This window comes from Tursiops truncatus, chromosome 2 (assembly GCF_011762595.2).
Source record: "Tursiops truncatus isolate mTurTru1 chromosome 2, mTurTru1.mat.Y, whole genome shotgun sequence".
NCBI lineage: Eukaryota > Metazoa > Chordata > Mammalia > Artiodactyla > Delphinidae > Tursiops > Tursiops truncatus.
In genome coordinates, this window is record NC_047035.1 from 87,126,436 (window position 1) to 87,150,301 (window position 23,866).

Sequence of the window (23,866 nt, forward strand, 5' to 3'; positions counted from 1 at the left end):
CAACCTCTGCCCAGACAATATGCTGGTAAGAAATACTACTATGGAAAGGCAGTTGGAGAGCTGGACTGTCCTGGCTCTGTCACTAGCCCTGAGACCTTAGGGAAACCACTCAGCTTCTGGGTCCTATGACAAGGACAGCAGGAGAGAGGATGCTGGCAGCACGGGCTAGGTTTTTCTTCTTTGCTCACCTGGTAGAACCGAGGTAGGGCCATGATACAGTCCATCAGCCTGTGGCGGCCCAGGTTGATGAGCATTGTGTTCTGGCCGGTGTTCAGAAAGTGAATCTGCAGTGTTATCAACTTGGTGAGCCGGTGACAGTGCAGGGCCTGTCGCACGCAGGAGTCCTGAGGGATAAGGGTGGCAGTAGGCACAGATAAAGACTTTGTTGCCGTCATCCCCCCCGTGAACCCTCCAGCAATGGAACAAAATAAAATTATTCCTACTGCAGACACCAAGCCCCAAGTCCAGTCTGGAGTAAGACTCTCATGGTTACCTTGGCATAACTCTCTGCTGCATCCAGCATCAGAGTCAGGGCCTTCAGCAGCAGCTGCTTCAGTTGGTGCCCATCCTTGAGGCTGTCCTCTGTAGGGGAGTAAAGGAAACTTGGGTGTGTCTGACTCCCAAGGCTGGGTACTCTCATCCCACTCAGTAGTAGGGTGGACTATAGAAACAACCCAGCTCATGTTCACAGGGAGGCAGGTATGTCTCACTCAGGTAAAGGCTATTGGGCCAAAAGTACACACACACACTGGAGTAGGATTCACTGCCCCATCTAGTTCAATTTCTCTCTGAAACAGCAAGGCAGGCTTACATGGCATCAACATACATTGGTTCTTGACAGGTGACACCCCTGGATGCACTGGCTACAAGAGGGGTAAAATGCCTTCCAACCCCCCTTCTGTCTCCTTTCTGCCCCCTGGGGCCCCACTAAATAAATGTTAGAAGCTGAGGTGGGTATTAGTCCCATGGACTCTTGCCCTGCTTAGCCCTGAGAACCTTCCCTGGCCAGCAGCACCCTGGAGGTGCTGCTGTGACCTCTGCTCACCCCAGGGCTGAGACTCAATCAATTTCAGTTGGATGCAGGCAGCTGCCTCATGGTTCTCCCCAATCTCCCGGCACATGCTGAAACACAGGGCAATCATGTTGTGCTTCTCACTGTCCCCAGGGCGGCAGCGTTTGATGTAGTCCAGTAGGGCCGTCTTCAGGGTACCACTCTGCCCAGAAAAAAGCGGGGGATACCAAGGTCTCAGCCATGTATTGCAAGGTAAGCAGGACTGGCCTAGTCCTTTGATTCTGAAAGTTCCTCAGAAACTCCCAAGGAAAAGGAAAAGATAAAAATGAATACAAAAGTTTATACTATCCTGAGTATAAGGAAACAGGCACATCTCTGCTGGTGGGAGTGTAAATGGTAAGACCTGTCAGAGGTGAGAAGCCTTAAAAATGTACACACGTGCATTAGTCTAACGATTCCACTTCTAGGACTCTATCCCTAAAGAAGCAGGCGGAGGAAAGTGCTAAGATGGATGTAACAAGGATATTTAATAGCAAACAATTAGAAATATTCCAGATGTCCAGAATAAGATCTAAGAGAACACCATGTAGCCATTAAAACCGATGTTGACTTGAAAATTATTCATGCTTATTATTAACTGAGAAAAGCAGGCTATTTCCTATCTGCACAGCATGACAGAAGTTTGATAAAAATATGTGAACATGTATGTATATGTTTGTGGGTATATGTGCAAAGAAAGGGCCTATACCAAATTGTTAGCAGTGGCTGTCTGCAGACAGTAGCTAGACACACAGGGCTTTTTTTCGTGTTCTGTTTTCCAGGTGGCTTTTTTTTTAAAAATATGGAACGCGGGCTTCCCTGGTGGCGCAGTGGTTGAGAGTCAGCCTGCCGATGCAGGGGACACGGGTTCGTGCCCCGGTCCGGGAAGATCCCACATGCCGCGGAGCGGCTGGGCCCGTGAGCCATGGCTACTGAGCCTGCGCGTCCGGAGCCTGTGCTCCGCAACGGGAGAGGCCACAACAGCGAGAGGCCCGTGTACCGCAAAAAAAAAAAAAAAAAAAATATGGAACGCTTCACGAATTTGCATGTCATCCTTGCACAGGGGCCATGCTAGTTTTCTTTGTATCGTTGCAATTTTTAGTATATGTGCTGCCGAAGTGAGCACCCGTTAAGCGTCTTAACGTTGAATATTCATTACTTTTGTAATCAGAAACAAAGTTATTAAAAGAATATTTAAATGCAGGAAGAAAAATGCCTCAAAAACAGCTTTTAAAATCCTGAAGGTGTCCCTATGTCCAGGACTTGCTCCTTTCCTGAAACTAGCCCAGCATTGAGGAGAGTTTTTCTGTTTTGTCTCTTAATCCTGCTTGGCTGGACCCAAGTTCCCAGATGTCAAAAGTGCACCTGGGTTTTTATTTATTTATTTGTTTATTGGCCTTGCCACGCAGCATGTGGGATCTTAATCTTAGTTCCCCGAAGCGCAGAGTCTTAACCACTGGACCGCCAGGGAAGTCCCATAGGTTTTTAAATCTTTAGAGGTGAAATGGGTGAAAACAATGAATCAGTCAATGAATAACTTGAAAACAGAGGCTCTGTGAGTGCGTGCCTGGTGTCACATAGTATGCTGAGGACAGACAAGCGCCCGGAGACCAAAGGCCTGGCAAGTCAGGCTTTTGCTTCCCAGCCTCCTTCCTGGTCATCATCATAAATAGCTCCACAGCTTTCTAGACCCAGACCTTGGCATTCACTTCTGAATAGCTCTCGACAACACACTTTTTCATGGTCCCCTGAAAACTCTCCACTCTAAACTGGTCTGAGCTCTGTAACCTTAAGCTACTGGTTACAGTATATGTCTTAGGGAGGCCCTTAATTCCCTCCCTCTATATCCCGGGAGTCCATCCTGATTGGAATTAATCCTGAGAAAACCTGAGACTCCCAAGTGTCAGTAGTACATGTCATACTGCAGCTCAAAAATATGGTACACCTACCGGGTCCAATTTCTTCCTCATCAGCACTTCAAAGTAGTGTTTTTTATGCAGCAAATCAAATATGTATGTCATCTCATTGTACCTTCCAATGCCAGTGAGGAGACGCACCTACAAAGGGAGAGGGAAGCTTGCATCAGCATTGCTTGGAGTTCTCTGAGCCAGACCACTACCCCAACAGTTTGGTTGCTTTCAAATACCGACCTCTGGCAGGAAGAAGGGTTAGTGGCCAGGCTGCCATACTTAACTCCTTTCCTCCTTGCCTGTCTCCCCTCCTTCCCATCCCATGTACTCAACAGGGGCCTTCTCTGGAGGATTCAGAAATGCTAGTCATTGGGAAACCACTGGCTGGCCGTCCCCTCCTCTGTTGTCTCTAAACGTGACTATCAAGTGCCGAAGTGCCACCCTCCTGGGCAGGCACTCTTCCTCTTCCCACCACTCCTCATTACAGCACCCAATGGCTTGCTCACACACTTGGGTCAGTTTCAAGCCTAGAGGATTTGGGGGGAGGTACAGGAAGCTTGAGTTGTCAGCTCATTTCAATTTTCAATTCAGATATAAGAGGCAGGTCTGAACTTTGTTTTGTGGGGGAAGTAACTGCCGTCTTAGCCCTCTAGAAAAGCGAACTGCTTGGTAAGGGGGTATGACAGTCCTGGAGCATGGCAGGGATCCTCTTTGATTTCTATTCCTTTGGAGCAATCTCTGATTTGGACAGAAATCATAACCTGGAGCAGAGGGTTGAACTGCCCAGCCAGCTACCAAGTAGGTAGTGGTATCCAGATAGGTAAATTCCCTAAGACCACATCAGCTCTGAGCTGATAGTCTCCAGCCTATCTGTTCTATCAAAGGTTTCCTCAGGATGGAGGGTGAAGGTGAGGGGGTGACTTACCACCAGTCCGTACTCCTCATTGGGGGCCAAGTGGTTGTCTGTGAGCAGCCGGGCGGCCTGCAGGACTCGGATGATGCCCTCCATGTGGCATGTCAGTGTGAAGCAGTGATGAGCCAGGATCAGCAGCTCTGTGGCTGGGTGGGTTGGGCACTGGTAAGACAGGACTTTCAACCCTGGCTAACCCCTGTCTAGCTCTGTACCTGGCAGGAGGGTCAAGGGGCCTGGTACAGCTGGGCCTGTCTGGAGAAGGCTCTCTCACCAGTCCTCTGAGATCCCTGACCTCACCAGTTCTAGCTCTGGGACGGCCCCCTGATGAAGTCAGTTCTCTCAGTGACAGCACAGGGATTAACTCTCTCCTCAGACAGTCTGCATATAGTGACAGCATTTCCCAAAGGCTCAAAAAATGAGAACAAAGAACGCTAGCTTTCTAAAGATGGAGAAACTTTCTGCAGACAAACTGATGGAGTACCTGCCAATACAAGTCCGAGGGCATTCTCTGTAGCTGAGTGGAGAGTCTTAGGGCCTAATCAAGTGCTATTTGATGCTCTGCGCTTCTACAGGCTTTCTAGATTGAGATGTGACGCACACAAATTTAAAACTACTATACACAATCACTATGAGCACAATTAAAAGGCAAACTGGGAAAAATACTTGCAATGCTGGAAGACAGAAGAGGGGTTCTCAGCCTTAATATATGCTGTGCCCTCTGGGCCTTTGCACCTGTGGGGCCCTCCCCAAACCTACTGGCTACTAATGCTTCTGGTCTTGGTTTGCACATTTCCTCCCAAAACCTTTGGGAGGAAAAAAAGGAAAGGAAAAAAAGGAAAGGAAAAAAAACCTTTGGCCCCATCAGTATGCTTACTGTGAATGACACCCCTAGTCTGTGAGCTCCAGGACTGCTGCTTAACTTGTTCACCATACCCCTGTTTTTAGAGTGCCTGGCGCACAGTCAGTACTCAGTAGATGTTGCTGAACTGGACTGAGAAGAGATACAGAAGGCTATTTTATTTATTTATGTTTTGGCCGTGCTGCACGGCTTGTGGGATCTTAGTTCCCTGACCAGGGATCGAACCCAGGCACACAGCAGTGAAATTGCCGAGTCCTAACCACTGGACCGCCAGGGAATTCCCAAAAGGCTGTTTTAAAAATAAACCTATTCAGGGCTTCCCTGGTGGCGCAGTGGTTGAGAGTCCGCCTGCTGATGCAGAGGACACGGGTTCGTGCCCCGGTCTGGGAAGATCCCACATGCCGCGGAGCGGCTGGGCCCGTGAGCCATGGCCGCTGAGCCTGTGCATCCGAAGCCTGTGCTCCGCAAAGGGAGAGGCCAGAGCAGTGAGAGGCCCGTGTACCACACAAAAAAAAAATAAAATAAAATAAACGTATTCAACCTCTTAAAATCTCACGTGTTCACAAAACATCAGTAAAATGCCTTTTACGCGTCAGTCAAATTTGCAGAGTATAATGGGCTCCAGGAAATGATACTTTCACACACTGCTTAAGAGGGAATGAAAGTGAATTTTTTTTCCTGAAGTAAATTTGGCAATATATATATAAAGCCTTAAAAATGGGCATACTCCTGAATCAGGAATTTGTCTTAGGGAAATAACCATGGATGTGCACACAGATTTGCCTATAAGCATGTCTATCACAGTGTTTAAAACAGCAGAAAATTGGAAGCAATCTATAGGTCCTACAATAGGGTATATACATTTTTTAATTACATATAAGAGAAATAATATGTAACGACTAAAAATTATAAAAAATTATATAGAATAGTGTCATGGAAAGATATTAATGACAGCATATTGGTAATTATAAACAGTATACACAGTATAATGCTATTTTTGAAAAATAAAAACCTATGGACTTGCATAGAAAAAGATGAGAGGGACACATGCTACTGAATGCATACAACACTGAAGAGCGAGCAGGCTTTGAAATCACACAGACGGTTCATATGCCAGCTCTGCTGCTTAATAGTTATAAATTAATCAACTTTTCTAAAGCTTCAGTTTCCTTCTAAAATGGGGACAATAATAGCCATTTTTCAGGGTAATGTAAGAAGAAAATAAGCTAAATATGCCAAATGTTAAAAGGTTACCTTTTTGTGTGATGTTAAATTTGGGGCTGCTTCGCCATATATATCTTCTAACTTTTCTTCAATGAACTTATGGCTTTCTACTAAGAACTTACAAACAATCCTGGAGGAGTAGGGATCCAGAGAAGGAACAAGGATCCAAATTGAGTTTTGAAAAGACTTAACCTCAGAAGACTTCTTAGAGACCTGCTTGGGCCCAAAACATGTAAGAAAGTGGCCAAGAACTTACTGCAAGACAAGTCCCCATGGGGAACGGAGGAAATCTTATCCAACAACTTCATGCCTACCAAGGTGCGGTCTTGACACAGAGCAGTCAGCTGAAGAAACGTCTGGCTTTCCTCTGTTGGGGTGAACGTCTGCTTATGTCCTATACAGAAAGATGTGGAGAAAGGTGCTAGTTTTACCTTGAGAGAGATGAAAGGAAGACAAGAGCCCCAGAGCAGGAGGCCCACTCTGCCCAGGCCTGGGCACCAGGAGGTAATAGTGAAGGCGCTCCCGGGCAGCTCTCCTCTTGCTGGGGTCAAATATCTCAGGTGAGATGCCATCTTACAGGACAGCAGGAGCTCATTAGCTCAGAGAAAGGCACAGTTACTCTAAATATAATCATAAAACAATAAACAAAAAGCAATAACAACAAAATAAATGCAATGTGTTCTCCTCTTACAAGTGCAACCTGGCAACTTGAAAGGACAGCATACAAGATATATATGAGCATAACATCAAATCCTTAATGCTGGGAACTTGAGAATGTGATCTGAAAGGCTGGGGAGGCCTGAAAGGTAGGGCACCTGTTCCCTCTGATGGGGTCAGCAGCTCCCGGGTCACCTCTTCAGCCACAAGTTCAGCCACTGTGTCTGGCTCGAGGCCCTGGGTGCTGATGAAGGCTTGAGCTCGCTTGCATCGGTCAGGCTGCTGAGAGGCCAAGATTACCCGGAGAATGGCCTCACCATCCTGGGCAGCGACATCTGTGTAGGAACAGCCCAACTCCTGAGAGGAAGGCAGAGCCAATCCCAGCCATCGTTAGGAACCAGGAGAAAGCCAGCAGAAGACAGCCTTCCCTGAAATCTGATGTGGACAGACGCCATGGTTTTCTGAGCTTAAAGATCCCTCATCCTGAGCAGAAACCTTAGAAGAAGCAAACACTGTTTTCTAGCCCTTTCTAAATTGCTTTGCCAATGAGGTGAATCCAAGCAAGAGAAAGGCTTGTCTTCAGAAAACATCAGGTGACTGATCTCTAACTGAACACTGAGCTTTTCAAATGTTATGAAACCTAAGGAAGTTGAATAAAAGGCAGAGCCCCTTCTTTATTGTTCCCGTGGCAGCAAGGAAACCCTCAATTTCCAAAGAAGTCTCTGAGCCTTGTTGTCCAAGGAAGGGCTTTTAGTGCTCGGCTTGCTTTCTCTCGTGCTCTTCCACTGCACTTAGAATCTACTCTTTTTCTCCCTCAATCAGCACAAAGCCAGAACAATTCCTGGCTGCTCTGTTTCCTGTTTTACAGTCATTACATTCCATTTAATTTTATTTTAAAACTTATTTTGGGCTCTTTCCCATATGGAAAGCTCACCACTATTCCCCAGGGATGGATTTATAAGGGCCAACATCCTGACAAGAGCTCTACTCCCAGGTCATGATTATAATCTGAAGGGCTGACCGAGGGCAATGTCCAAAATCCACCTTCACCTTCTCCCTTCCCTCCCTCTCAGAGGGAGCTCCTGTGGAGACCCAGCCCTTTGGCACATACCTTGGCAAGTGCATAGAGACAGAGGACCTGCCGGCAATAATTCTTCCCATGGAGGCATTTGCTTGTCAGAGTTTCCAGAGTAGTCACCACTTCATCACTGGGGGGCAGTATCACAAATGACTGACTGTCCAAACTTGAAGCTGGAAGCAAATACAGGTCTGAGGGGGGCTTTAAGGGGCTTTTAAGGTCTCTCCTCAGCCCCCTATGACTCTACCTCTCTGCTCACAGCTTCCTTCACTGCACCCTGTTGACTCCCCCTGGGTCTGGGACCACTTCTAACAGGGCTCACACCCCACTTAAACTTCTTTCATTGCCGCCTTCTAGGAAATCCCCAGCCCAGGATACTTCAAAGACTCAAAGCCACCTAATGAACACTCTAGAGATCATCACCAAAGATGCCTGCCAGACTGTCCTCCACATACACTGTCTCCCAATTTCCCCTTATGTCAAATAATCACCAGGTCTACCTGACTGTATCTCCAAAACATCTCTCCAGTCACCACCTTAGTTCCAGCCTTTATCACCCTGCATCTAAGAGGTGTTACTGTCTCCTGCCGTCAGCCTCCCTTCTTCCCCAACTCCATCTTCCACACACTCAGCATTCTTCACATTCTAAAATGCAAATCACAAAAATCAAGGATCATCTGACAGATACCTTAAAGGCACAGTAAAATTAGAATCCATTCCTGCTTTTTTAAAAAAAGCTCTTAGCCTAAAATAAAACTTTCTTAATTTGAGAAAGGGTTTCCGTTAGTGGAAAAAAGTAGAAAAGAATATTTATATAACACTGTTTCTAATAGCAAAAACAAAATTGAAAAATTTTAAATGTGTATCAGTAAATCATTGTTAAAAAAATCATAGTACATGACCTGGGAAGGAAATCCAAAAAAGAGGGGATATATGTATACATATAGTCTATACTGTACAGAAAAGTGAATCAGCTAACACAATATTGTAAAGCAACCATACTCCAATTTAAAAAAAATCATAGTACATTCATATAGTAGAATACCCTGCAGTTATTAAAAGAATGAGGTCAATCTATCTGTACTGACAGGGAAAAATGTTGCAGAACAATATAACTGTATTTTTGTAGAAAATAAATGTGTGTGTGTGCACACACGCACACACACGCACACATGTGCGAGCCCACATGTAGAAAATAATGTACGCTAAGCAAGTAAAAGATGTTATTCTGGGGAATTTGGTGGGCGTGGTATTGAACGGATAAATAACTTTCACTTTTTACTTTATGCACTTCTGTATTGTGTGATTTATTATATTAAGCATGTAATACTTTTGCTTTTAAGATATTACTCTTTTAAAAATATGCTTTAAACACAAAACTATAAAAAGCAACTCAGACCATGTTATTCCCCTGCTTAAAATCCTTCATTAGAGTTTTCAGTTCTAGGTCTCTCCCACTGACCTCAATATAAAACCTGGACACAGTGCATGCAGTGCTATATGAGGACTCTGAAGAGCAAATAGTAGCAGATGGATCGAAGATAACCTGCATCACCATTTTCTCCCCTCTAGGAATCTCCAGATTGAATGCAATGCTGCCCGAAACCCAGAACCAAGCACTACAGCTCACAAAGAGAGTGGGCTCCAGGAGACGTCCTCCAGAACAGGCTCAAGAGCAGAAAGGGAACTCCCACAGCCCTTTCTCTCTGGTCCTAGCTCCTAAGCAACCACTCAGCTGTGGTGGGAGGGGCTGCAGCAGCAGTTGGCAAGAGCCAAAACTCAGAGAGGGACCTTCTTTTCCGATCAGAGGTGCTCTGGTCCTAAGGGGGCAGAGTGAATCCCTGTTCCTTTTTGTATTATCCTCCTGTCAGCTGGCCCTAGATGCGGGCAGTCAGGAAAGTACATGACAGGATGGGGTAACTAAACCTCCAGCTTTGGCCAGAAGACTGAAAAGGAAAGCCTTGGGCAACCAGAAAGTACTTGGAAGAGAGATTCAGGAAAGCAACACAATCAAGTTGTTTATAAACATTAGGGCTCATTCCTAGGCTTTGCATGTATGGATCTGATCCCGACCAACATATCAAAGACTTTGAGAACTAAGTCAACAGACAGACCACTACGCAGGTTGCAGACTGACCACAGGATGGCACATACAGGATGGATCTGAACAGCACCACAAAGAATTTGAAAACCGAACTGATGTTACAACCACAGCCCACAGAAAGTACATTGGAACGTGTAGTCTGAACATAGCCAGGTCAATTGCCTGCTAAAAACATATCAACATTCTTCATAGGATTTAAACAAGATGCAGCATCCCATAACACACTATTCGAAATGTCCAAGATACAACATGAAGTTATTCAGCATACAAAAATACAAGAAGATCTCAACTCATATAAGACAAAGAAAAGACAAACGATGAAACCCAGCACTAAAATGACATAAATGTTGATTATCTGAAAAAGACTTTAAAGCAGCTATTACAAATGTTCCAACAAGCAACTATGAACGCTCTTAAAATAAAGAGAAAAACAGAAAGTCTTAGCAAAGAAATAAATGGTATAAAGAAGAATAAAATGGAAGTTGTAGAACTGAAATTTTAAAATCACAGAAATTAAAAAAAAATCTTAATAGCAGAATGGAAGTGCCAGAGGAAAGAGTCAGTGAAACTGAAGATAGAAAAATAGAAATTATCCGATCTGAACGAAGCTTCAGGGACTTGTGAAACAATAACTTTTGTTTTTGTTTCATTGGGGTCAGTGGAGTCCCATAAGGAGAGGAGTAAGAGTATGGTGCTGGAAAAATATTTGAAAAAAATGATGTCTGAAAACTACCTAAACTTGATAAAGCTACATATTTAAGAAACTCAGTGAACCCCAAATAGCATAAGCCCCCCAAAATACATGTCCAGTCATGCTATAACCAAACTGCTGAAGACAAAAGACAGGAAAAAAATCTTGAAAGCAACAAGAGAAAACTGCATTATCTACAGGGGAACAGTGATTCGAATGACTGCAGGTTATTCATCAAATACCACAGAAGTCGAAAGGAAGTGGCAGAACGTTTTTTTTGTTTGTTTTTTTGGCGGTAGGCGGGCCTCTCACTGTTGTGGCCTCTCCCGTTGCGGAGCACAGGCTCCGGATGCACAGGCCCAGAAGCCATGGCTCACGGGCCCAGCCGCTCCGCGGCATGTGGGATCTTCCCGGACCGGGGCACGAACCCGTGTCCCCTGCATTGGCAGGCGGACTCTCAACCACTGCGCCACTAGGGAAGCCCGGCAGAACATTTTTAAGTGTGGAAAGAAAATAATAAATGTTCTATATCCAGCAAAAATCATCCTTCAGGAATGAAGGTGCAATAGAGACATTCTCAGATGAAGTAAAACTAAGAGAATCTGTTTCCAGCAGACAACTCTGAAAGAATTACTAAAGGAAGTCCTTCACACAGAAGGAAAAAGGAACTAGAAGGAAACTTGGAACATCAGGAATGAAGGAAGAGCAACAAAAATTGTAAATATCTGAGTAAATATAATAAACTACTCTCCTCTTGAGTTTGTTAAAATATATTTTTCGGTTGAAAACAAAAAATCTAGCATTGTTTGATGAGATTTTCAGTGTATGTAGGTGTAATATAATAAGGCAACTAACACATAAAGGGAGAGAAGTAAAGTAACCTACATGGTGGTAAGGTTTCTACCCTTAAAATATAATTTTAAGTAGACTGTGAAAAGTTACAAATGTATAATGTAACCCATAAAGCAACCAATTAAAAAAGCGATGCAAAGCTATACAGTCAAAATCACAAATTAAAATGGATGACTAAAAAATGTGCAAATAACCCAAAGGTAAGAAAAGGTTTCCTCAAAAACCACAAACTACCAAAACTCACCTGAGATGAAAAAGATAACCTGATTAGTCATATAACTATGAAATAAATTTGTAGTTAAAAATCTTCCAGGGCTTCCCTGGTGACGCAGTGGTTAAGAATCCGCCTGCCAATGCAGGGGACATGGATTCAAGCCCTGGTCTGGGAAGATCCCACATGCCGCGGAGCAACTAAGCCGGTGTGCCACAACTACTGAGCCTGCGCTCTAGAGCCCGCGTGCCACAACTACTGAAGCCTGTGAGCCCAGAGCCTGTGCTCTGTAACAAGAGAAGCCACCACAATGGGAAGCCTGCACATGCAATGAAGAGTAGATCCCATTCACCCCAACTAGAGAAAGCCCGTGTGCAGCAACGAAGACCCAACACAGCCAAAAGTAAATAAATAAAAATAAAAAAAAATCTTCCAAAACAAAAATCTCCAGGTTTAGATGGTTTTACTGGTAAATTCTACTGAACATTTAAAGAAGAAATAACACCAATTCCATGTAATGTTTTCCAGAAACGCATTAAACTAGCATTACCCTGATGCAAAAACCAAAGATGGTATTAAAAAAAAAGGTACAGATCAGTATTCTTCATAAACATAAATGTAATTCTCAACAAAATAGCAAGTTGATTCCAGTAATATATCAAAAAGAATAATGCACCATAACCAAGTGAGGTTTTTCCTGGGAATACAAAAAAGCTGGTTCAATATTTTAAAAGATCAATTAATGTAATCTACTGTATTACTAGTCTAAACAAGAAAAAAAAACCAAACACGATCATATCAATGGATGCAGAAAAAATTCAACATTGATCCATGATAAAAACTCTCAGCAAATAGGGAACTTCCCTAACATGACAAAGGGTGTCTTCAAAAAACCTACAGCTAATATCACACTTAATGATGAAAGACTGAATGCTTCCTCCCTAAGGTCAGTAACAAGGCAAGGATGTCCACTCTCACCACCCCTATCCAACATCATGCCGGGAGTCCTTGCTAGAGCAGTAAAGCAAGAAAAATAAATAAGGCAAATAGATTGGAAAGGAGGAAAAAGAACTGCCTCTATTCACAGATATGATTATCTCCATAGAAAATCCCAAGGAATCTATAAGAAAACTCCTAGGATAAGTGAGTTTAGCAAGATCACAGGATTAAAGGTTAACATAAAAAATCAATTATATTTCTATGTGATCATGTACAATTGGAAACATGATTATTTACATAGGATAAATTTCAGTGAACTAGCCACAAGTCAGATAGATTCCCTCTAACTTTGCTACTTAGCTAGTTAAAAGACCTAGGTGGGACTTCCCTGGTGGTCCAGTGGCTATGACTCTGCACTCCCAATGCAGAGGGCCCGGGTTCGATCCCTGGTCAGGGAACTAGATCCCACATGCTGCAACTAAGAGTTCGCATGCCACAACTAACGATTCTGCATGCCACATCTAAAGGATCCCGCATACTGCAACTAAAGATCCCACATGCCACAATTAAAGATCTCGCATGCTGCAACGAAGATCCTGCATGCCACAACTAAGACCAATGCAGCCAAATAAATAAATAAGTAAATAGATAAATAAGTGTGATAAACTGGAGCTCTAGGTTAAAAAAAAAGACATAGGTTTTCCTACTTCATTGACTACTTAACTAGTTTATGAATTACCCTTAACTTAGTGTAACTGGTGTGCCAAAAGGGACCCTTTCTTCCTGGAGAGAATGCCAACAGCACCTCACAGGACTCAGGGCAGTTTGATCTCCTTCACTTACTGCTTTGGACTTTCCTTAGAGGAACGCCAGGTTCTTCTTCTTCCTCAAGCAGCTCAGGACTTTGTAAGAGAGCATGGATGTCCGGGTGCAGGTCATCCACACTAGCTTCCCCTGAAGCTAGTGCTCTGCAGTGCAACACCAAGGCAACATCTTGGTTATAGAAATGAAAATATCGGCATACTCTACTTGCTTCATGCACACAGCCATCATCCAATAGGCGCCCGATCAAAAAGTTTAGGGACTCCTGCTCTTTCCAGTTCAGTTTGTTCTCACAAGTGTCTTTGGATGGAAGGCCATTCAATTCTAAGTATTTTGATGTGTTCAGAGCAGCCAACTTAGAGAATGAAAACTCACTGGCTAAGCTTTCAAAGGAAAGTTCACCACTAGTTGAAATCTGTTGAGAACATCCGGGGGCTATTTCCTCCTGGCTTCCCCTGAGGGTGTGCTGGGTGATGCGGCAGAGCCAGATCTGCTTCTCTAGCTCCTCCAGCTCTTCCAAAGGCACCAGGTCCTCCTGGGCAAGCCAGTGTCCTGCCAGAGTGAGGAGCAGATGGCGCTCCTCAGTGCTGCTTGGTCCCTCCTCAGCTGGGCACTCACATGCCGTAAGAGCCTGGGCTGAGAAAAAGGAAGAAGCTGCTTTGCTTGAAATGGAATTTTTCTTAAAATTCTCATGACATTTTTTCCAGAAGTCAATTCTTGCTTGTTTCAGGGACCACTGGTCAATGTGTTTTAAGGTCTGCATTTCCTGTGTTATCTGTGAAATTGAACACAGCAATTTTTAGCCTTTCCTGGATAAAGAAATATAAATGCTAATGCTCCCTCGGTATACCATACTTGTTAAAACCCAAATCAAGTTAGAGAACATGGGACTTGGCTACAGATGATCCTGGATATTTTATCTGGAAAGTTAAGGTATGAAAAACAAATCTAAATTTATCTAATTGAATGAGGTTCAAGAGGAAGCCACCTTATATTTAATTCTATTCAAAGTAAAATAGTTGTAGCATGTCCTGTAAGCTAACCTTATATTAAAGCAAACACTCCTCAAAAATGGGCATTCTAGGCTCATCCATTTCTGAAAGTAATGTCTGTGTCAAAAGTGAAAAAGTAGGGCTTCCCTGGTGGCGCAGTGGTTGAGAGTCCGCCTGCTGATGCAGGGGACATGGGTTCGTGCCCCGGTCCGGGAAGATCCCACATGCCACGGAGCGGCTGGGCCCGTGAGCCATGGCCGCTGAGCCTGCGCGTCCGGAGCCTGTGCTCCGCAACGGGAGAGGCCACGGCAGTGAGAGGCCCGCGTACCAAAAAAAAAAAAAAAAAAAAAAAAGTGAAAAGTATCATCACTGGTAAATCACATACATCATTTAGTTCTCTGTTTAATGCTGGTTCACAAAGCTAAGATTTTAAATAACTTAAAAGACTAATCATACCTCTTCAATAATCAAGTTGTCCACAGGTAGCTCAGCTAGTTCTGCTACCCTTCTGGCCAAAGCAAAGTATCCATCTGTCTCCAGTTTTTCTAAAATTGATCTACATTCATGCTGAAAATTCTCAAGGCTGTAGCTGGTAATAATTACACGATTAATGGCTATGGATGTATCCTTCAAAATTTGGCTAAGGACGCACAGCTTCTTCACATCTGGACCTGTGCCAAAGAGAAGCAGATATAAGCATTTAATCAGTAAAATACTGCTATGGCATTTCAAGAGTAACTAAATATGAGGGGAGAATATTTATATTTAACATAATAATGTAGTTAAAGGGAAAATAAAAACCTATTTTTCTACTCTGGTTGGCTGACAGAGGAAGCCAAAGGCAGCTCCTATACAGTAAGAACTATTAAGATTAGCACATGGACTCCATCTATCAATCTGGCTTTATATACCAGGCAGAAGTTGGTGGCCTGCTATGTAGTAGCGACTCAGTTAACCTTGGGAAGATTTGGCCATTCATTCAGGTTAGTTCCATCTTTTTCCAGATTTTCCTCCTACCTTGAACAAATTTGTTTTTATAATTGTTCACTCATTCATTCACTGCAGGCAGCATGTGGATCAAGACACAGAACTTCTAGGACAGCTGAAACTGCAGGTGGTCAACAGCCAAAGCTCTCCTGTGGTACACTGTCTTCAGAATGGAGCACCACCTGCTCCTCCAGATATCTATCTAACTTAACCCAGGGAGACCCAGCTAAGCACTTCCTGATGTCCCCAGGAAAGTCTCTTTTAAAAAAAGAGAGACTCTTTTTTTAATCAAAGTATAATATAAGTGACTTACAATATTATATCAGTTTCAGGTGTACAGCATAGTGATTTGATATTTTTGAACATTACAAAATGATCACCATGATACATCTAGTTACTGTCACCATACAAAGTTATTACAATTTTATTGACTATATTCCCTATGCTGTACATTACATCCTTGTGACTTACTTATTTTATAACTGGGAGTTTGTACCTCTCAATCCCCTTCACTTATTTTGCCCATCCCCTCACCCTCCTCCTCTCTGGCAACCACCAGTTTGTTCCTGGTATCTATGAGTTTGTTTCTGTTTGTTCATTCGCTCTTTAGATTATACATATAAGTGAAATCAAACAAATTCTTACCCTTAGTAACATTAGGAATTCTCTGCCAATAATTTATGTGGCTGGGTTTGCTCCCACTCCCAAATATAGTATGCATAGAGCCTACGTGTGCCCTACCATGAAGGAGGGGCATGAAAAACATTCTATAGGAGCCTGCTCCTAATGCCACCTGCTGAGCTGTGGTCTGATTTAGGTAGTTCCAGGGACAGTGAGACACCTTGCACAATAACCACCAGTACGAGCATGCTGGGTTTCTTTGCAGGCATAATATAAAACATAAGTCTTTTAAAAAACCTTTCTTTTCTCTAAGCACATACATGATATACAAATATTCTATAAAAACAAATAATTTAATCACGTGAATAAAAGCATTATAGTAATGGTTAACAATGTAGACAATCCTTGTAATTTTTTAAGGATAGGGTTAACTCTGGCAAGAAAACAGAAAATTTATTTCTTAATTAAAGTTACTAAAGAGCAATGAAAGTATCTTATATTAAAAGGACCTACTGTTTGGCCTATGTAGTAACTGACAGTAGCTTATATACACTGCATTTTGGAAACACCCCCCTTCCCTTCTAGTCATCAGCCCCACAGCCCACAACACGGGCATGAAGCCCAGGCATTCTGCGCCTGTTCTGTGCAAATGTGAGCTTTCCAGTTGAACATCTGTGAGTTTAAATGTGATAAAATAACCCTGGTAGTGAAAAATACCAGAATCCAGCGTAAAAGAACAACATTATCACTCAACAAAAACTTGAAATTATCAAACAAGTAGAAAAGAGGGTAAGGCAATATTGGTTTCATTCAATCAGCAACAAGCTTAGAGACTGCCAATGTCTGGAGGAATCTGCAAAAAAATCGACACAATTTGTCTCTTAAAACCTTCAAAATGAATTAGGCATTCCTGAAGCAAGTCTGTGACCTTGAGCAACGATGACATGTTAAGGTTACTTGTCAAAGAAAACAATAATAGTGACAGGGTATTATAGAGGTTAGCCAGGGGAAATTTGGCTATTTGCTTAGAATTAGTAGATAGTTGTATTACTTGTTTTATATCCTGTTGTGCTGTTTTAAATGCTTTAACCATGACTGAAGTTTCCTGTAACCTCTTCTTCACACCCCGTTCTGGACTGTAATGTCTTATATCCTATGCATTTTAATTTCCTGAATGCCCTTCTAAAATATTTTCAGGATTAAGTAAGCTAACGTCCTAACAGCAACTTACCTGTAAGTATTGTCTTACCATCAGAGAAGAGATGCTCTCTTCCAACAAACAGCTGTAAAAGCTTCCCCAGCTCATACTGGGTCCTACACTGCTGCAGCATAAGCTTCAAAAGAAAATACACATGCTCCTTCAGCCATGGGGCAGGAATGATAGCGTGGACCCTTGTGGCAGCCATTTCAAGCTATGAAAAAAAAGGGTTAGGAAAGTGGTTTCTCAGGAACAGCAAATCAAAACCTCTGAACTTGGGAATGTCTAAGAAAGCCAAGGTACCATCAAAGGCATCTCCTATCACAAAGGAGGATGCTTATTCAGGTCCTTTTCAAACAGCAGTAATTTGGATTGCAGCTCAGAGGAGTAGCAAAAATAAGCCCTCTCTGGCAGCTTTGTAGTTTTTCTCTTTGTGGGAAATCCTGTTGTAGAGAGCTGTGTGTGTGAAAGTCAAAAATGGGAAAGAGACCTAAAGACTGAATGGAGTGAAGCAATGCAAATACTGCCAAGTTAGTGACTGCCGAAGTAACAGTCCTGTGAGTGGCTGTGAAATTAACCAGACATGTTTCACTTAGCAGCTTCTTTAGAGAGGGGTCTAGTCCCGCCCTGAGTCCAGAAGATTTGAAATTCACATATGAAGACCTCTTAAAAAGACTTGCTTGGGCTTCCCTGGTGGCGCAGTGGTTGAGAGTCCGCCTGCCAATGCAGGGGACACGGGTTCGTGCCCCGGTCCAGGAAGATCCCACATGCTGTAGAGCGGCTGGGCCCATGAGCCATGGCCGCTGAGCCTGCGCATCCGGAGCCTGTGCTCCGCAACGGGAGAGGCCACAGCAGTGAGAGGCCCGCATAATGCAAAAAAAACAAAGAAAACAAAAAGACTTGCTTAACATTGCTGAGCTGGTTCTATTAGTTTGCTTGTAGTTTATACTATCATTAGAGAAGGATCTCAATTAGTAAGCCTGAACTTTTGTCATTTCAATCAAATGCTAAAAATATTAATAGGAAGATGACCCCAAGAAGCAGCCATATTAAGCTTGAATCAGAGCATTAGTTCTTTTTTAAAAAAAATTACTTAATTAATTTATTTTTGGCTGCTTTGAGTCTTCGTTGCTACATGCAGGCTTTCTCTAGTTGCGGCGAGCGGGGGCTACTCTTCATTGTGGTGCACGAGCTTCTCATTGTGGTGGCTTCTCTTATTGTGGAGCACGGGCTCTAGAGTGCAAGCTCAGTAGTTGTGGCGCACGGCATGTGGGATCTTCCTGGACCAGGGCTCGAACCCGGTCCCCTGCATTGGCAGGTGGATTCCTAACCACTGTGCCACCAGGGAAGCCCTCAGAGCATTAGTTCTTAGTCTTTATTTACTTGTTTCCCTACCTCTATTGCTCTAAGAAGAGGGTCTATGTCAGACAGATGATGGAACTTGTTAAAGTAAAAAATATATGGAAGTAAAGAGCTCAGGTAACAATGGAGCAGCTGCACTGCCCCTTGGTTGGAGACTGCAGCAGGGGCAGACAAGCAAGAATAAGAAGAGACCTGGAAGGACCTAAATGTAAAATGCAAAACTATAAAACTCCTAGGAGATAACATGGGAGGAAACTTAGGTGACCTTGGGTATGGTGATGCCTTTTTTAGATAAAATACCAAAGGAAGAATTCATGAAGGAAATAACTGATAAGCTGGACTTCATTAAAAATAAAAACTGCCCTACAAAAGACAATGTCAAGAGAATCAGATGACAAGCCACAGACTGGGAGAAAATATTTGCAAAATGTACATCTGATAAAGGACTGTTATCCAAAACATACAAAGAACTCTTAAAACTAAACAATAAGACAACGAACAGCACTATTAAAAAAATAGGCCGAAGAGCTTAATAGATACCTGACCAAAGAACATATACAGATGGCAAATAAGCATATGAGAAGAAGATCCATACCATATGTCATCAGGGAAATGCAAATGAAAACAATGACATATCACAACACACCTATTAGAATGGCCAAAATCTGGAAGTCTGACAACACCAAAGGTTAGCAAGGATATGGAGACACAGGAACTCTCATTCACTGCTGGTGGGAATGCAAAACAGTACAGCCATTTTGGCAGACAGTTTGGTGGTCTCTTCCAAAACTAACATACTCTCACCATATGATTGAGTACTCCTTGGTATTGATATTTACCCAAATGAGTTGAAAACTTACGTCCACAGAAAAACCTGCACACGGATGTCTAGAGCAGCTTTATTCATAATTGCCAAAACTTGGAAGCAACCAAGATGTCCTGCAGTAGCTGAATGGATAAATAGACTGGTATATCCAGACAATGTAGTATTATTCAGCACTAAAAAGAAATGAGCTATCAAGCTATGAAAAAGACATGAAAGAAACTTAAATGCAGGGTGTGGAGTCAAGACGGTGGAGTAGGAGGACGCAGAGTTCATGTCTCCTCATATCTAGGGCACCAGTCAGGCGCTGGTGAGGGACCTTGGACACCTAAGGGGACGGGAGGAATCCCTGTGTGACCAGGGTCTTGGTTCCCAGGCCAGGGGTCAGGCCTGAGCTCCTGTGGTGGGAGTGCTGAGTCCAAACCACTGGACTAACAGAGAACCTCAGACCACAGGGAATATTAATCAGTGTGAGCTCTCCCATTGGTCCTCATCTCAGCACCAAGACCCGGCTCCACCCAACTGCCTAAAAACTCCAGTGCTGGACGCCTCAGGCCAAACAACCAGCAAGACAGGAACACGGCCCCACCCGTCAAAAAAAATGAGATGACAAAAAAATATGGTACAGATGAAGAAGCAAGGTAAAAACCTATAAGACCAAATAAATGAAAAGGAAATCGGCAACCTACCTGAAAAAGAATTCAGAGTACTGACAGTAAAGATGATACAAAATCTTGTAAATAGAATGGAGGCACAGATCGAAACAATACAAGAAATGTTTAACAAGGGCCTAGAAGAACTAAAGAACAAACAAACAGTGATGAGCAACACAATAACTGAAATGAAAACTACACTAGAAGGAATCAATAACAGAACGACTGAAGGAGAAGAACAAATAAGTGAGCTGGACGATAGAATGGTAAAAATAACAGCCAAGGAGCAGAATAAAGAAAAAAGAATGAAAAGAAATAAGGACAGTCTCAGAGACCTCTGGGACAACATTAGATGCACCAACATTTGAATTATAGGGGTCCCAGAAGAAGAAGAGAAAGAGAAAGGGTCTGAGAAAATATTTGAAGAGATTATAGTCGAAAAATCCCCTAACATGGGAAAGGAAATAGTCAAGCAAGTTCAGGAAGCACAGAGAGTCCCATACAGGATAAATCCAAGGAGAAACATGCCGAGACACACATTAATCAAACTAACAAAAATTAAATTCAAAGAAAACATATTAAAAGCAACAAGGGAAAAGCAACAAATAACCTACAACGGAATCCCCATAAGGTTAACAGCTAATTTTTCAGCAGAAACTCTGCAGGCCAGAAGGGAGTGGCAGGATATTTAAAGTGATGAAAGGGAAAAACCTACAACCAAGATTACTCTACCCAGCAAGGATCTCATTCAGATTCAGCAGAGAAATCAAAAGCTTTACAGACAAGCAAAAGCTAAGAGAATTCAGCTCCACCAAACCACCTTTACAACAAATGCTAAAGGAACTTCTCCAGGTGGGAAACACAAGAGAAAAAAAGACCCACAAAAACAAACCCAAAACAATTAAGAAAACAGGAACATACACATTGATAATTACCTTGAATGTAAATGGATTAAATGCTCCAACCAAAAGACACAAACTGGCTGAATGGATACAAACACAAGACCCATATATATGCTGTCTACAAGAGATCACTTCAGACCTAGAGACACATACAGACTGAATGTGAGGGGATGGAAAAAGATATTCAATGCAAATGGAAATCAAAAAAAAGCTGGAGTAGCAATGCTCATATCAGATAAAATAGACTTTAAAATAAAGACTGTTACAAGAGACAAGGAAGATCACTACACAATGATCAAGGGATCAATCCAAGAAGAAGATATAACAATTATAAATAGTTATGCACCCAACATAGGAGCACCTCAATACATAAAGCAAATGCTAACAACCATAAAAGGGGAAATCCACAGTAACACAATAATAGTGGGGGACTTTAACATTCCACATACACCAATGGAGAGATCATCCAGATAGAAAATAAATAAGGATACACAGCTTTAAATGACACAGTAGACCAGATAGACTTAATTGATATTTATAGGACATTCCACTAGAAAGTGGAAGAATACACTTTCTTCTCAACAGCACACGGAACATATTCCAGGATAGAGCACATCTTGGGTCACAAATCAAGCCTCAGTAAATTTAAGAAAGTTGAAATCGTATCAAGCATCTTTTTCAACCACAACACTACGAGATTAGAAATCAATTATAGGCAGGACTTCCCTGATGGTCCAGCGGTTAATAATCTGCCTTCCAATGCAGCGGACGCAAGTTCAATCCCTGGTCAGGGAACTAAGATCCCATATGCCACAGGGCAACTAAGCCAGTGCACCACAACTACTGAGCCCACGTGCTCTAGAGCCCCTGTGCCACAACTAGAGACCCCACATGTCACAACTACTGAGCCCATACGCTCTGGATCCTGCACACCACAGCTAGAAAGCCTGTGTGCTCTGGAGCCGGTGCAACACAACTAGAGAGCCCGTGCACCACAACTACTGGGCCTGCATGCTCTGGAGCCCATGCGCCACAAGTAGAGAGCCTGCACACCACAACTAGAGAGCCCACACACTGCAATAAAGAGCCTGCACGCTGCACCTAAGACCAGATGCAGCCAAATACATAAATAAATATTTTAAAAAAAGAAATCAATTACAGGAAAAAAAAACTATAAAAAACACAAACACACAAACACATGGAGGCTAAACAATACACTACTAAATAACCAAGAGATCACTGAAGAAATCAAAGAGGAAATAAAAAAATACATAGAAACAAATGACAATGAAAACACAACAACCCAAAACCTACTGAATGCAGCAAAAGCAGTTCTAAAAGGGAAGTTTATAGCAATTCAATCTCACCTCAAGAAACAAGAAAAATCTCAAATAAACAATCTAACCTTACACCTAAAGCAACTGCAGAAAGAAGAACAAAAAAACCCCTAGAGTTAGTAGAAGGAAAGAAATCATAAAGATCAGAGCAGAAATAAATGCAATAGAAACAAAGAAAACAATAGCAAAGATCAATAAAACTAAAAGTTGGTTCTTTGAGAAGATAAACAAAATTGATAAACCTTAAGCCAGACTCATCAAGAAAAAAAGGGAGGGACTTCCCTGGTGGTGCAGTGGTTAAGACTCCACGTTCCCAATGCAGGGGGCCCGGCTTCGATCCCTGGTCAGGGAACTAGATCCCACATGCATGCTGCAACCAAGAGTTTGCATGCGACAACTAAGGAGCTGGTGAGCTGCAACTAAGGAGCCCATGAGCTGCAACAAAGGAGCCCATGTGCTGCAACCATGGAGCTGGTGAGCCATAACTAAGGAGCCCTCAAGCAGCAACTAAGGAGCCCACATGCTACAACTAAGGAGCCCACCAGCTGCAACTAAGACCCAGTGCAACCAAATAAAAAAATATTTTAAAAAAAGAGAGAGGATTCAAATCAGTAAAATTAGAAATGAAAAAAGGAGAAATTACAACTGACACTGCAGAATTACAAAGGATCATAAGAGACTACTTACTACAAGCAACTATATGCCAATAAAATGGACAACCTGGAAGAAATGGACAAATTCTTAGAAAGGTATAACCTTCCAAGACTGAACCAGGAAGAAATAGAAACTATGAACAGATCAATCACAAGTAATGAAATTGAAACTGTGATTAAAACTCTTCCAACAAACAAAAGTCCAGGACCAGATGGCTTCACAGATGAATTCTATCAAACATTTAGAGAAGAGCTAACACCCATCCTTCTCAAACTCTTCCAAAAAATTGCGGATGAAGGAACACTCCCAAACTCATCTATGAGGCCACCATCACCCTGTTACCAAAACCAGACAAAGATACTACAAAAAAAGAAAATTACAGACCAGTATCACTGATGAATACAAATGCAAAAATCCTCAACAAAATACTAGCAAACAGAATCCAACAACACATTAAAAGGATCATACACCATGATCAAGTGGGATTTATCCCAGGGATGCAAGGATTCTTTAATATATGTAAATCAATCAATGTGATAAACTATACTAACAGCTTGAAGAATAAAAACCATATGATCAACTCAGTAGATGCAGAAAAAGCTTTTGACAAAATTCAACACCCATTTATGATAAAAACTCTCCAGAAAGTTGGCATAGAGGGAACCTACCTCAACATAATAAAGGCCATATACCACAAACCCACAGCAAACATCATTCTCAATGGTGAAAAACTGAAAGCATTTCCTCTAAGATCAGGAACAACACAAGGATGTCCACTCTCACCACTATTATACAACATAGTTTTGGAAGTCCTAGCCATGGCAATCACAGAAGAAAAAGAAATACAAATTGGAAAAGAAGTAAAACTGTCACTGTTTGCAGATGACATGATACTATACATGGAGAATCCTACAGATGCCACCAGAAAACTACTAGAGCTAATCAATGAATTTGGTAAAGTTGCAGGATACAAAATTAACGCATGGAAATCTCTTGCATTCCTATATGCTAATGATGAAAAAATCT

General features: G+C 42.5%; 1 protein-coding gene and 1 non-coding gene across 5 annotated transcripts in view; both read right to left on the bottom strand.

Moving 5' to 3' along the window:
* SPG11 (SPG11 vesicle trafficking associated, spatacsin) overlaps window positions 1-23,866 on the bottom strand; it is a 76,950-nt gene that overhangs the window by 1,757 nt on the left and 51,327 nt on the right. For 3 of the 4 annotated variants that reach the window (XM_019935441.3, XM_019935443.3, XM_019935444.3), the window contains 11 exons: window positions 17,143-17,323; window positions 14,760-14,974; window positions 13,333-14,086; window positions 7,726-7,865; window positions 6,773-6,971; window positions 6,214-6,351; window positions 3,887-4,020; window positions 3,001-3,108; window positions 1,046-1,214; window positions 494-582; window positions 189-344 (listed from right to left, as the gene is read on the bottom strand). In XM_019935441.3, the coding sequence (XP_019791000.2) occupies window positions 189-344; window positions 494-582; window positions 1,046-1,214; window positions 3,001-3,108; window positions 3,887-4,020; window positions 6,214-6,351; window positions 6,773-6,971; window positions 7,726-7,865; window positions 13,333-14,086; window positions 14,760-14,974; window positions 17,143-17,323 (2,283 nt within the window). The remainder of the gene's footprint in view (window positions 1-188; window positions 345-493; window positions 583-1,045; window positions 1,215-3,000; window positions 3,109-3,886; window positions 4,021-6,213; window positions 6,352-6,772; window positions 6,972-7,725; window positions 7,866-13,332; window positions 14,087-14,759; window positions 14,975-17,142; window positions 17,324-23,866) is intronic. The other variant, XM_019935442.3, reaches the window with a different exon arrangement.
* On the bottom strand, window positions 2,070-2,177 carry LOC117311266 (U6 spliceosomal RNA). The gene has a single exon (XR_004525491.1). It is a non-coding gene; the product is annotated as a U6 spliceosomal RNA (small nuclear RNA).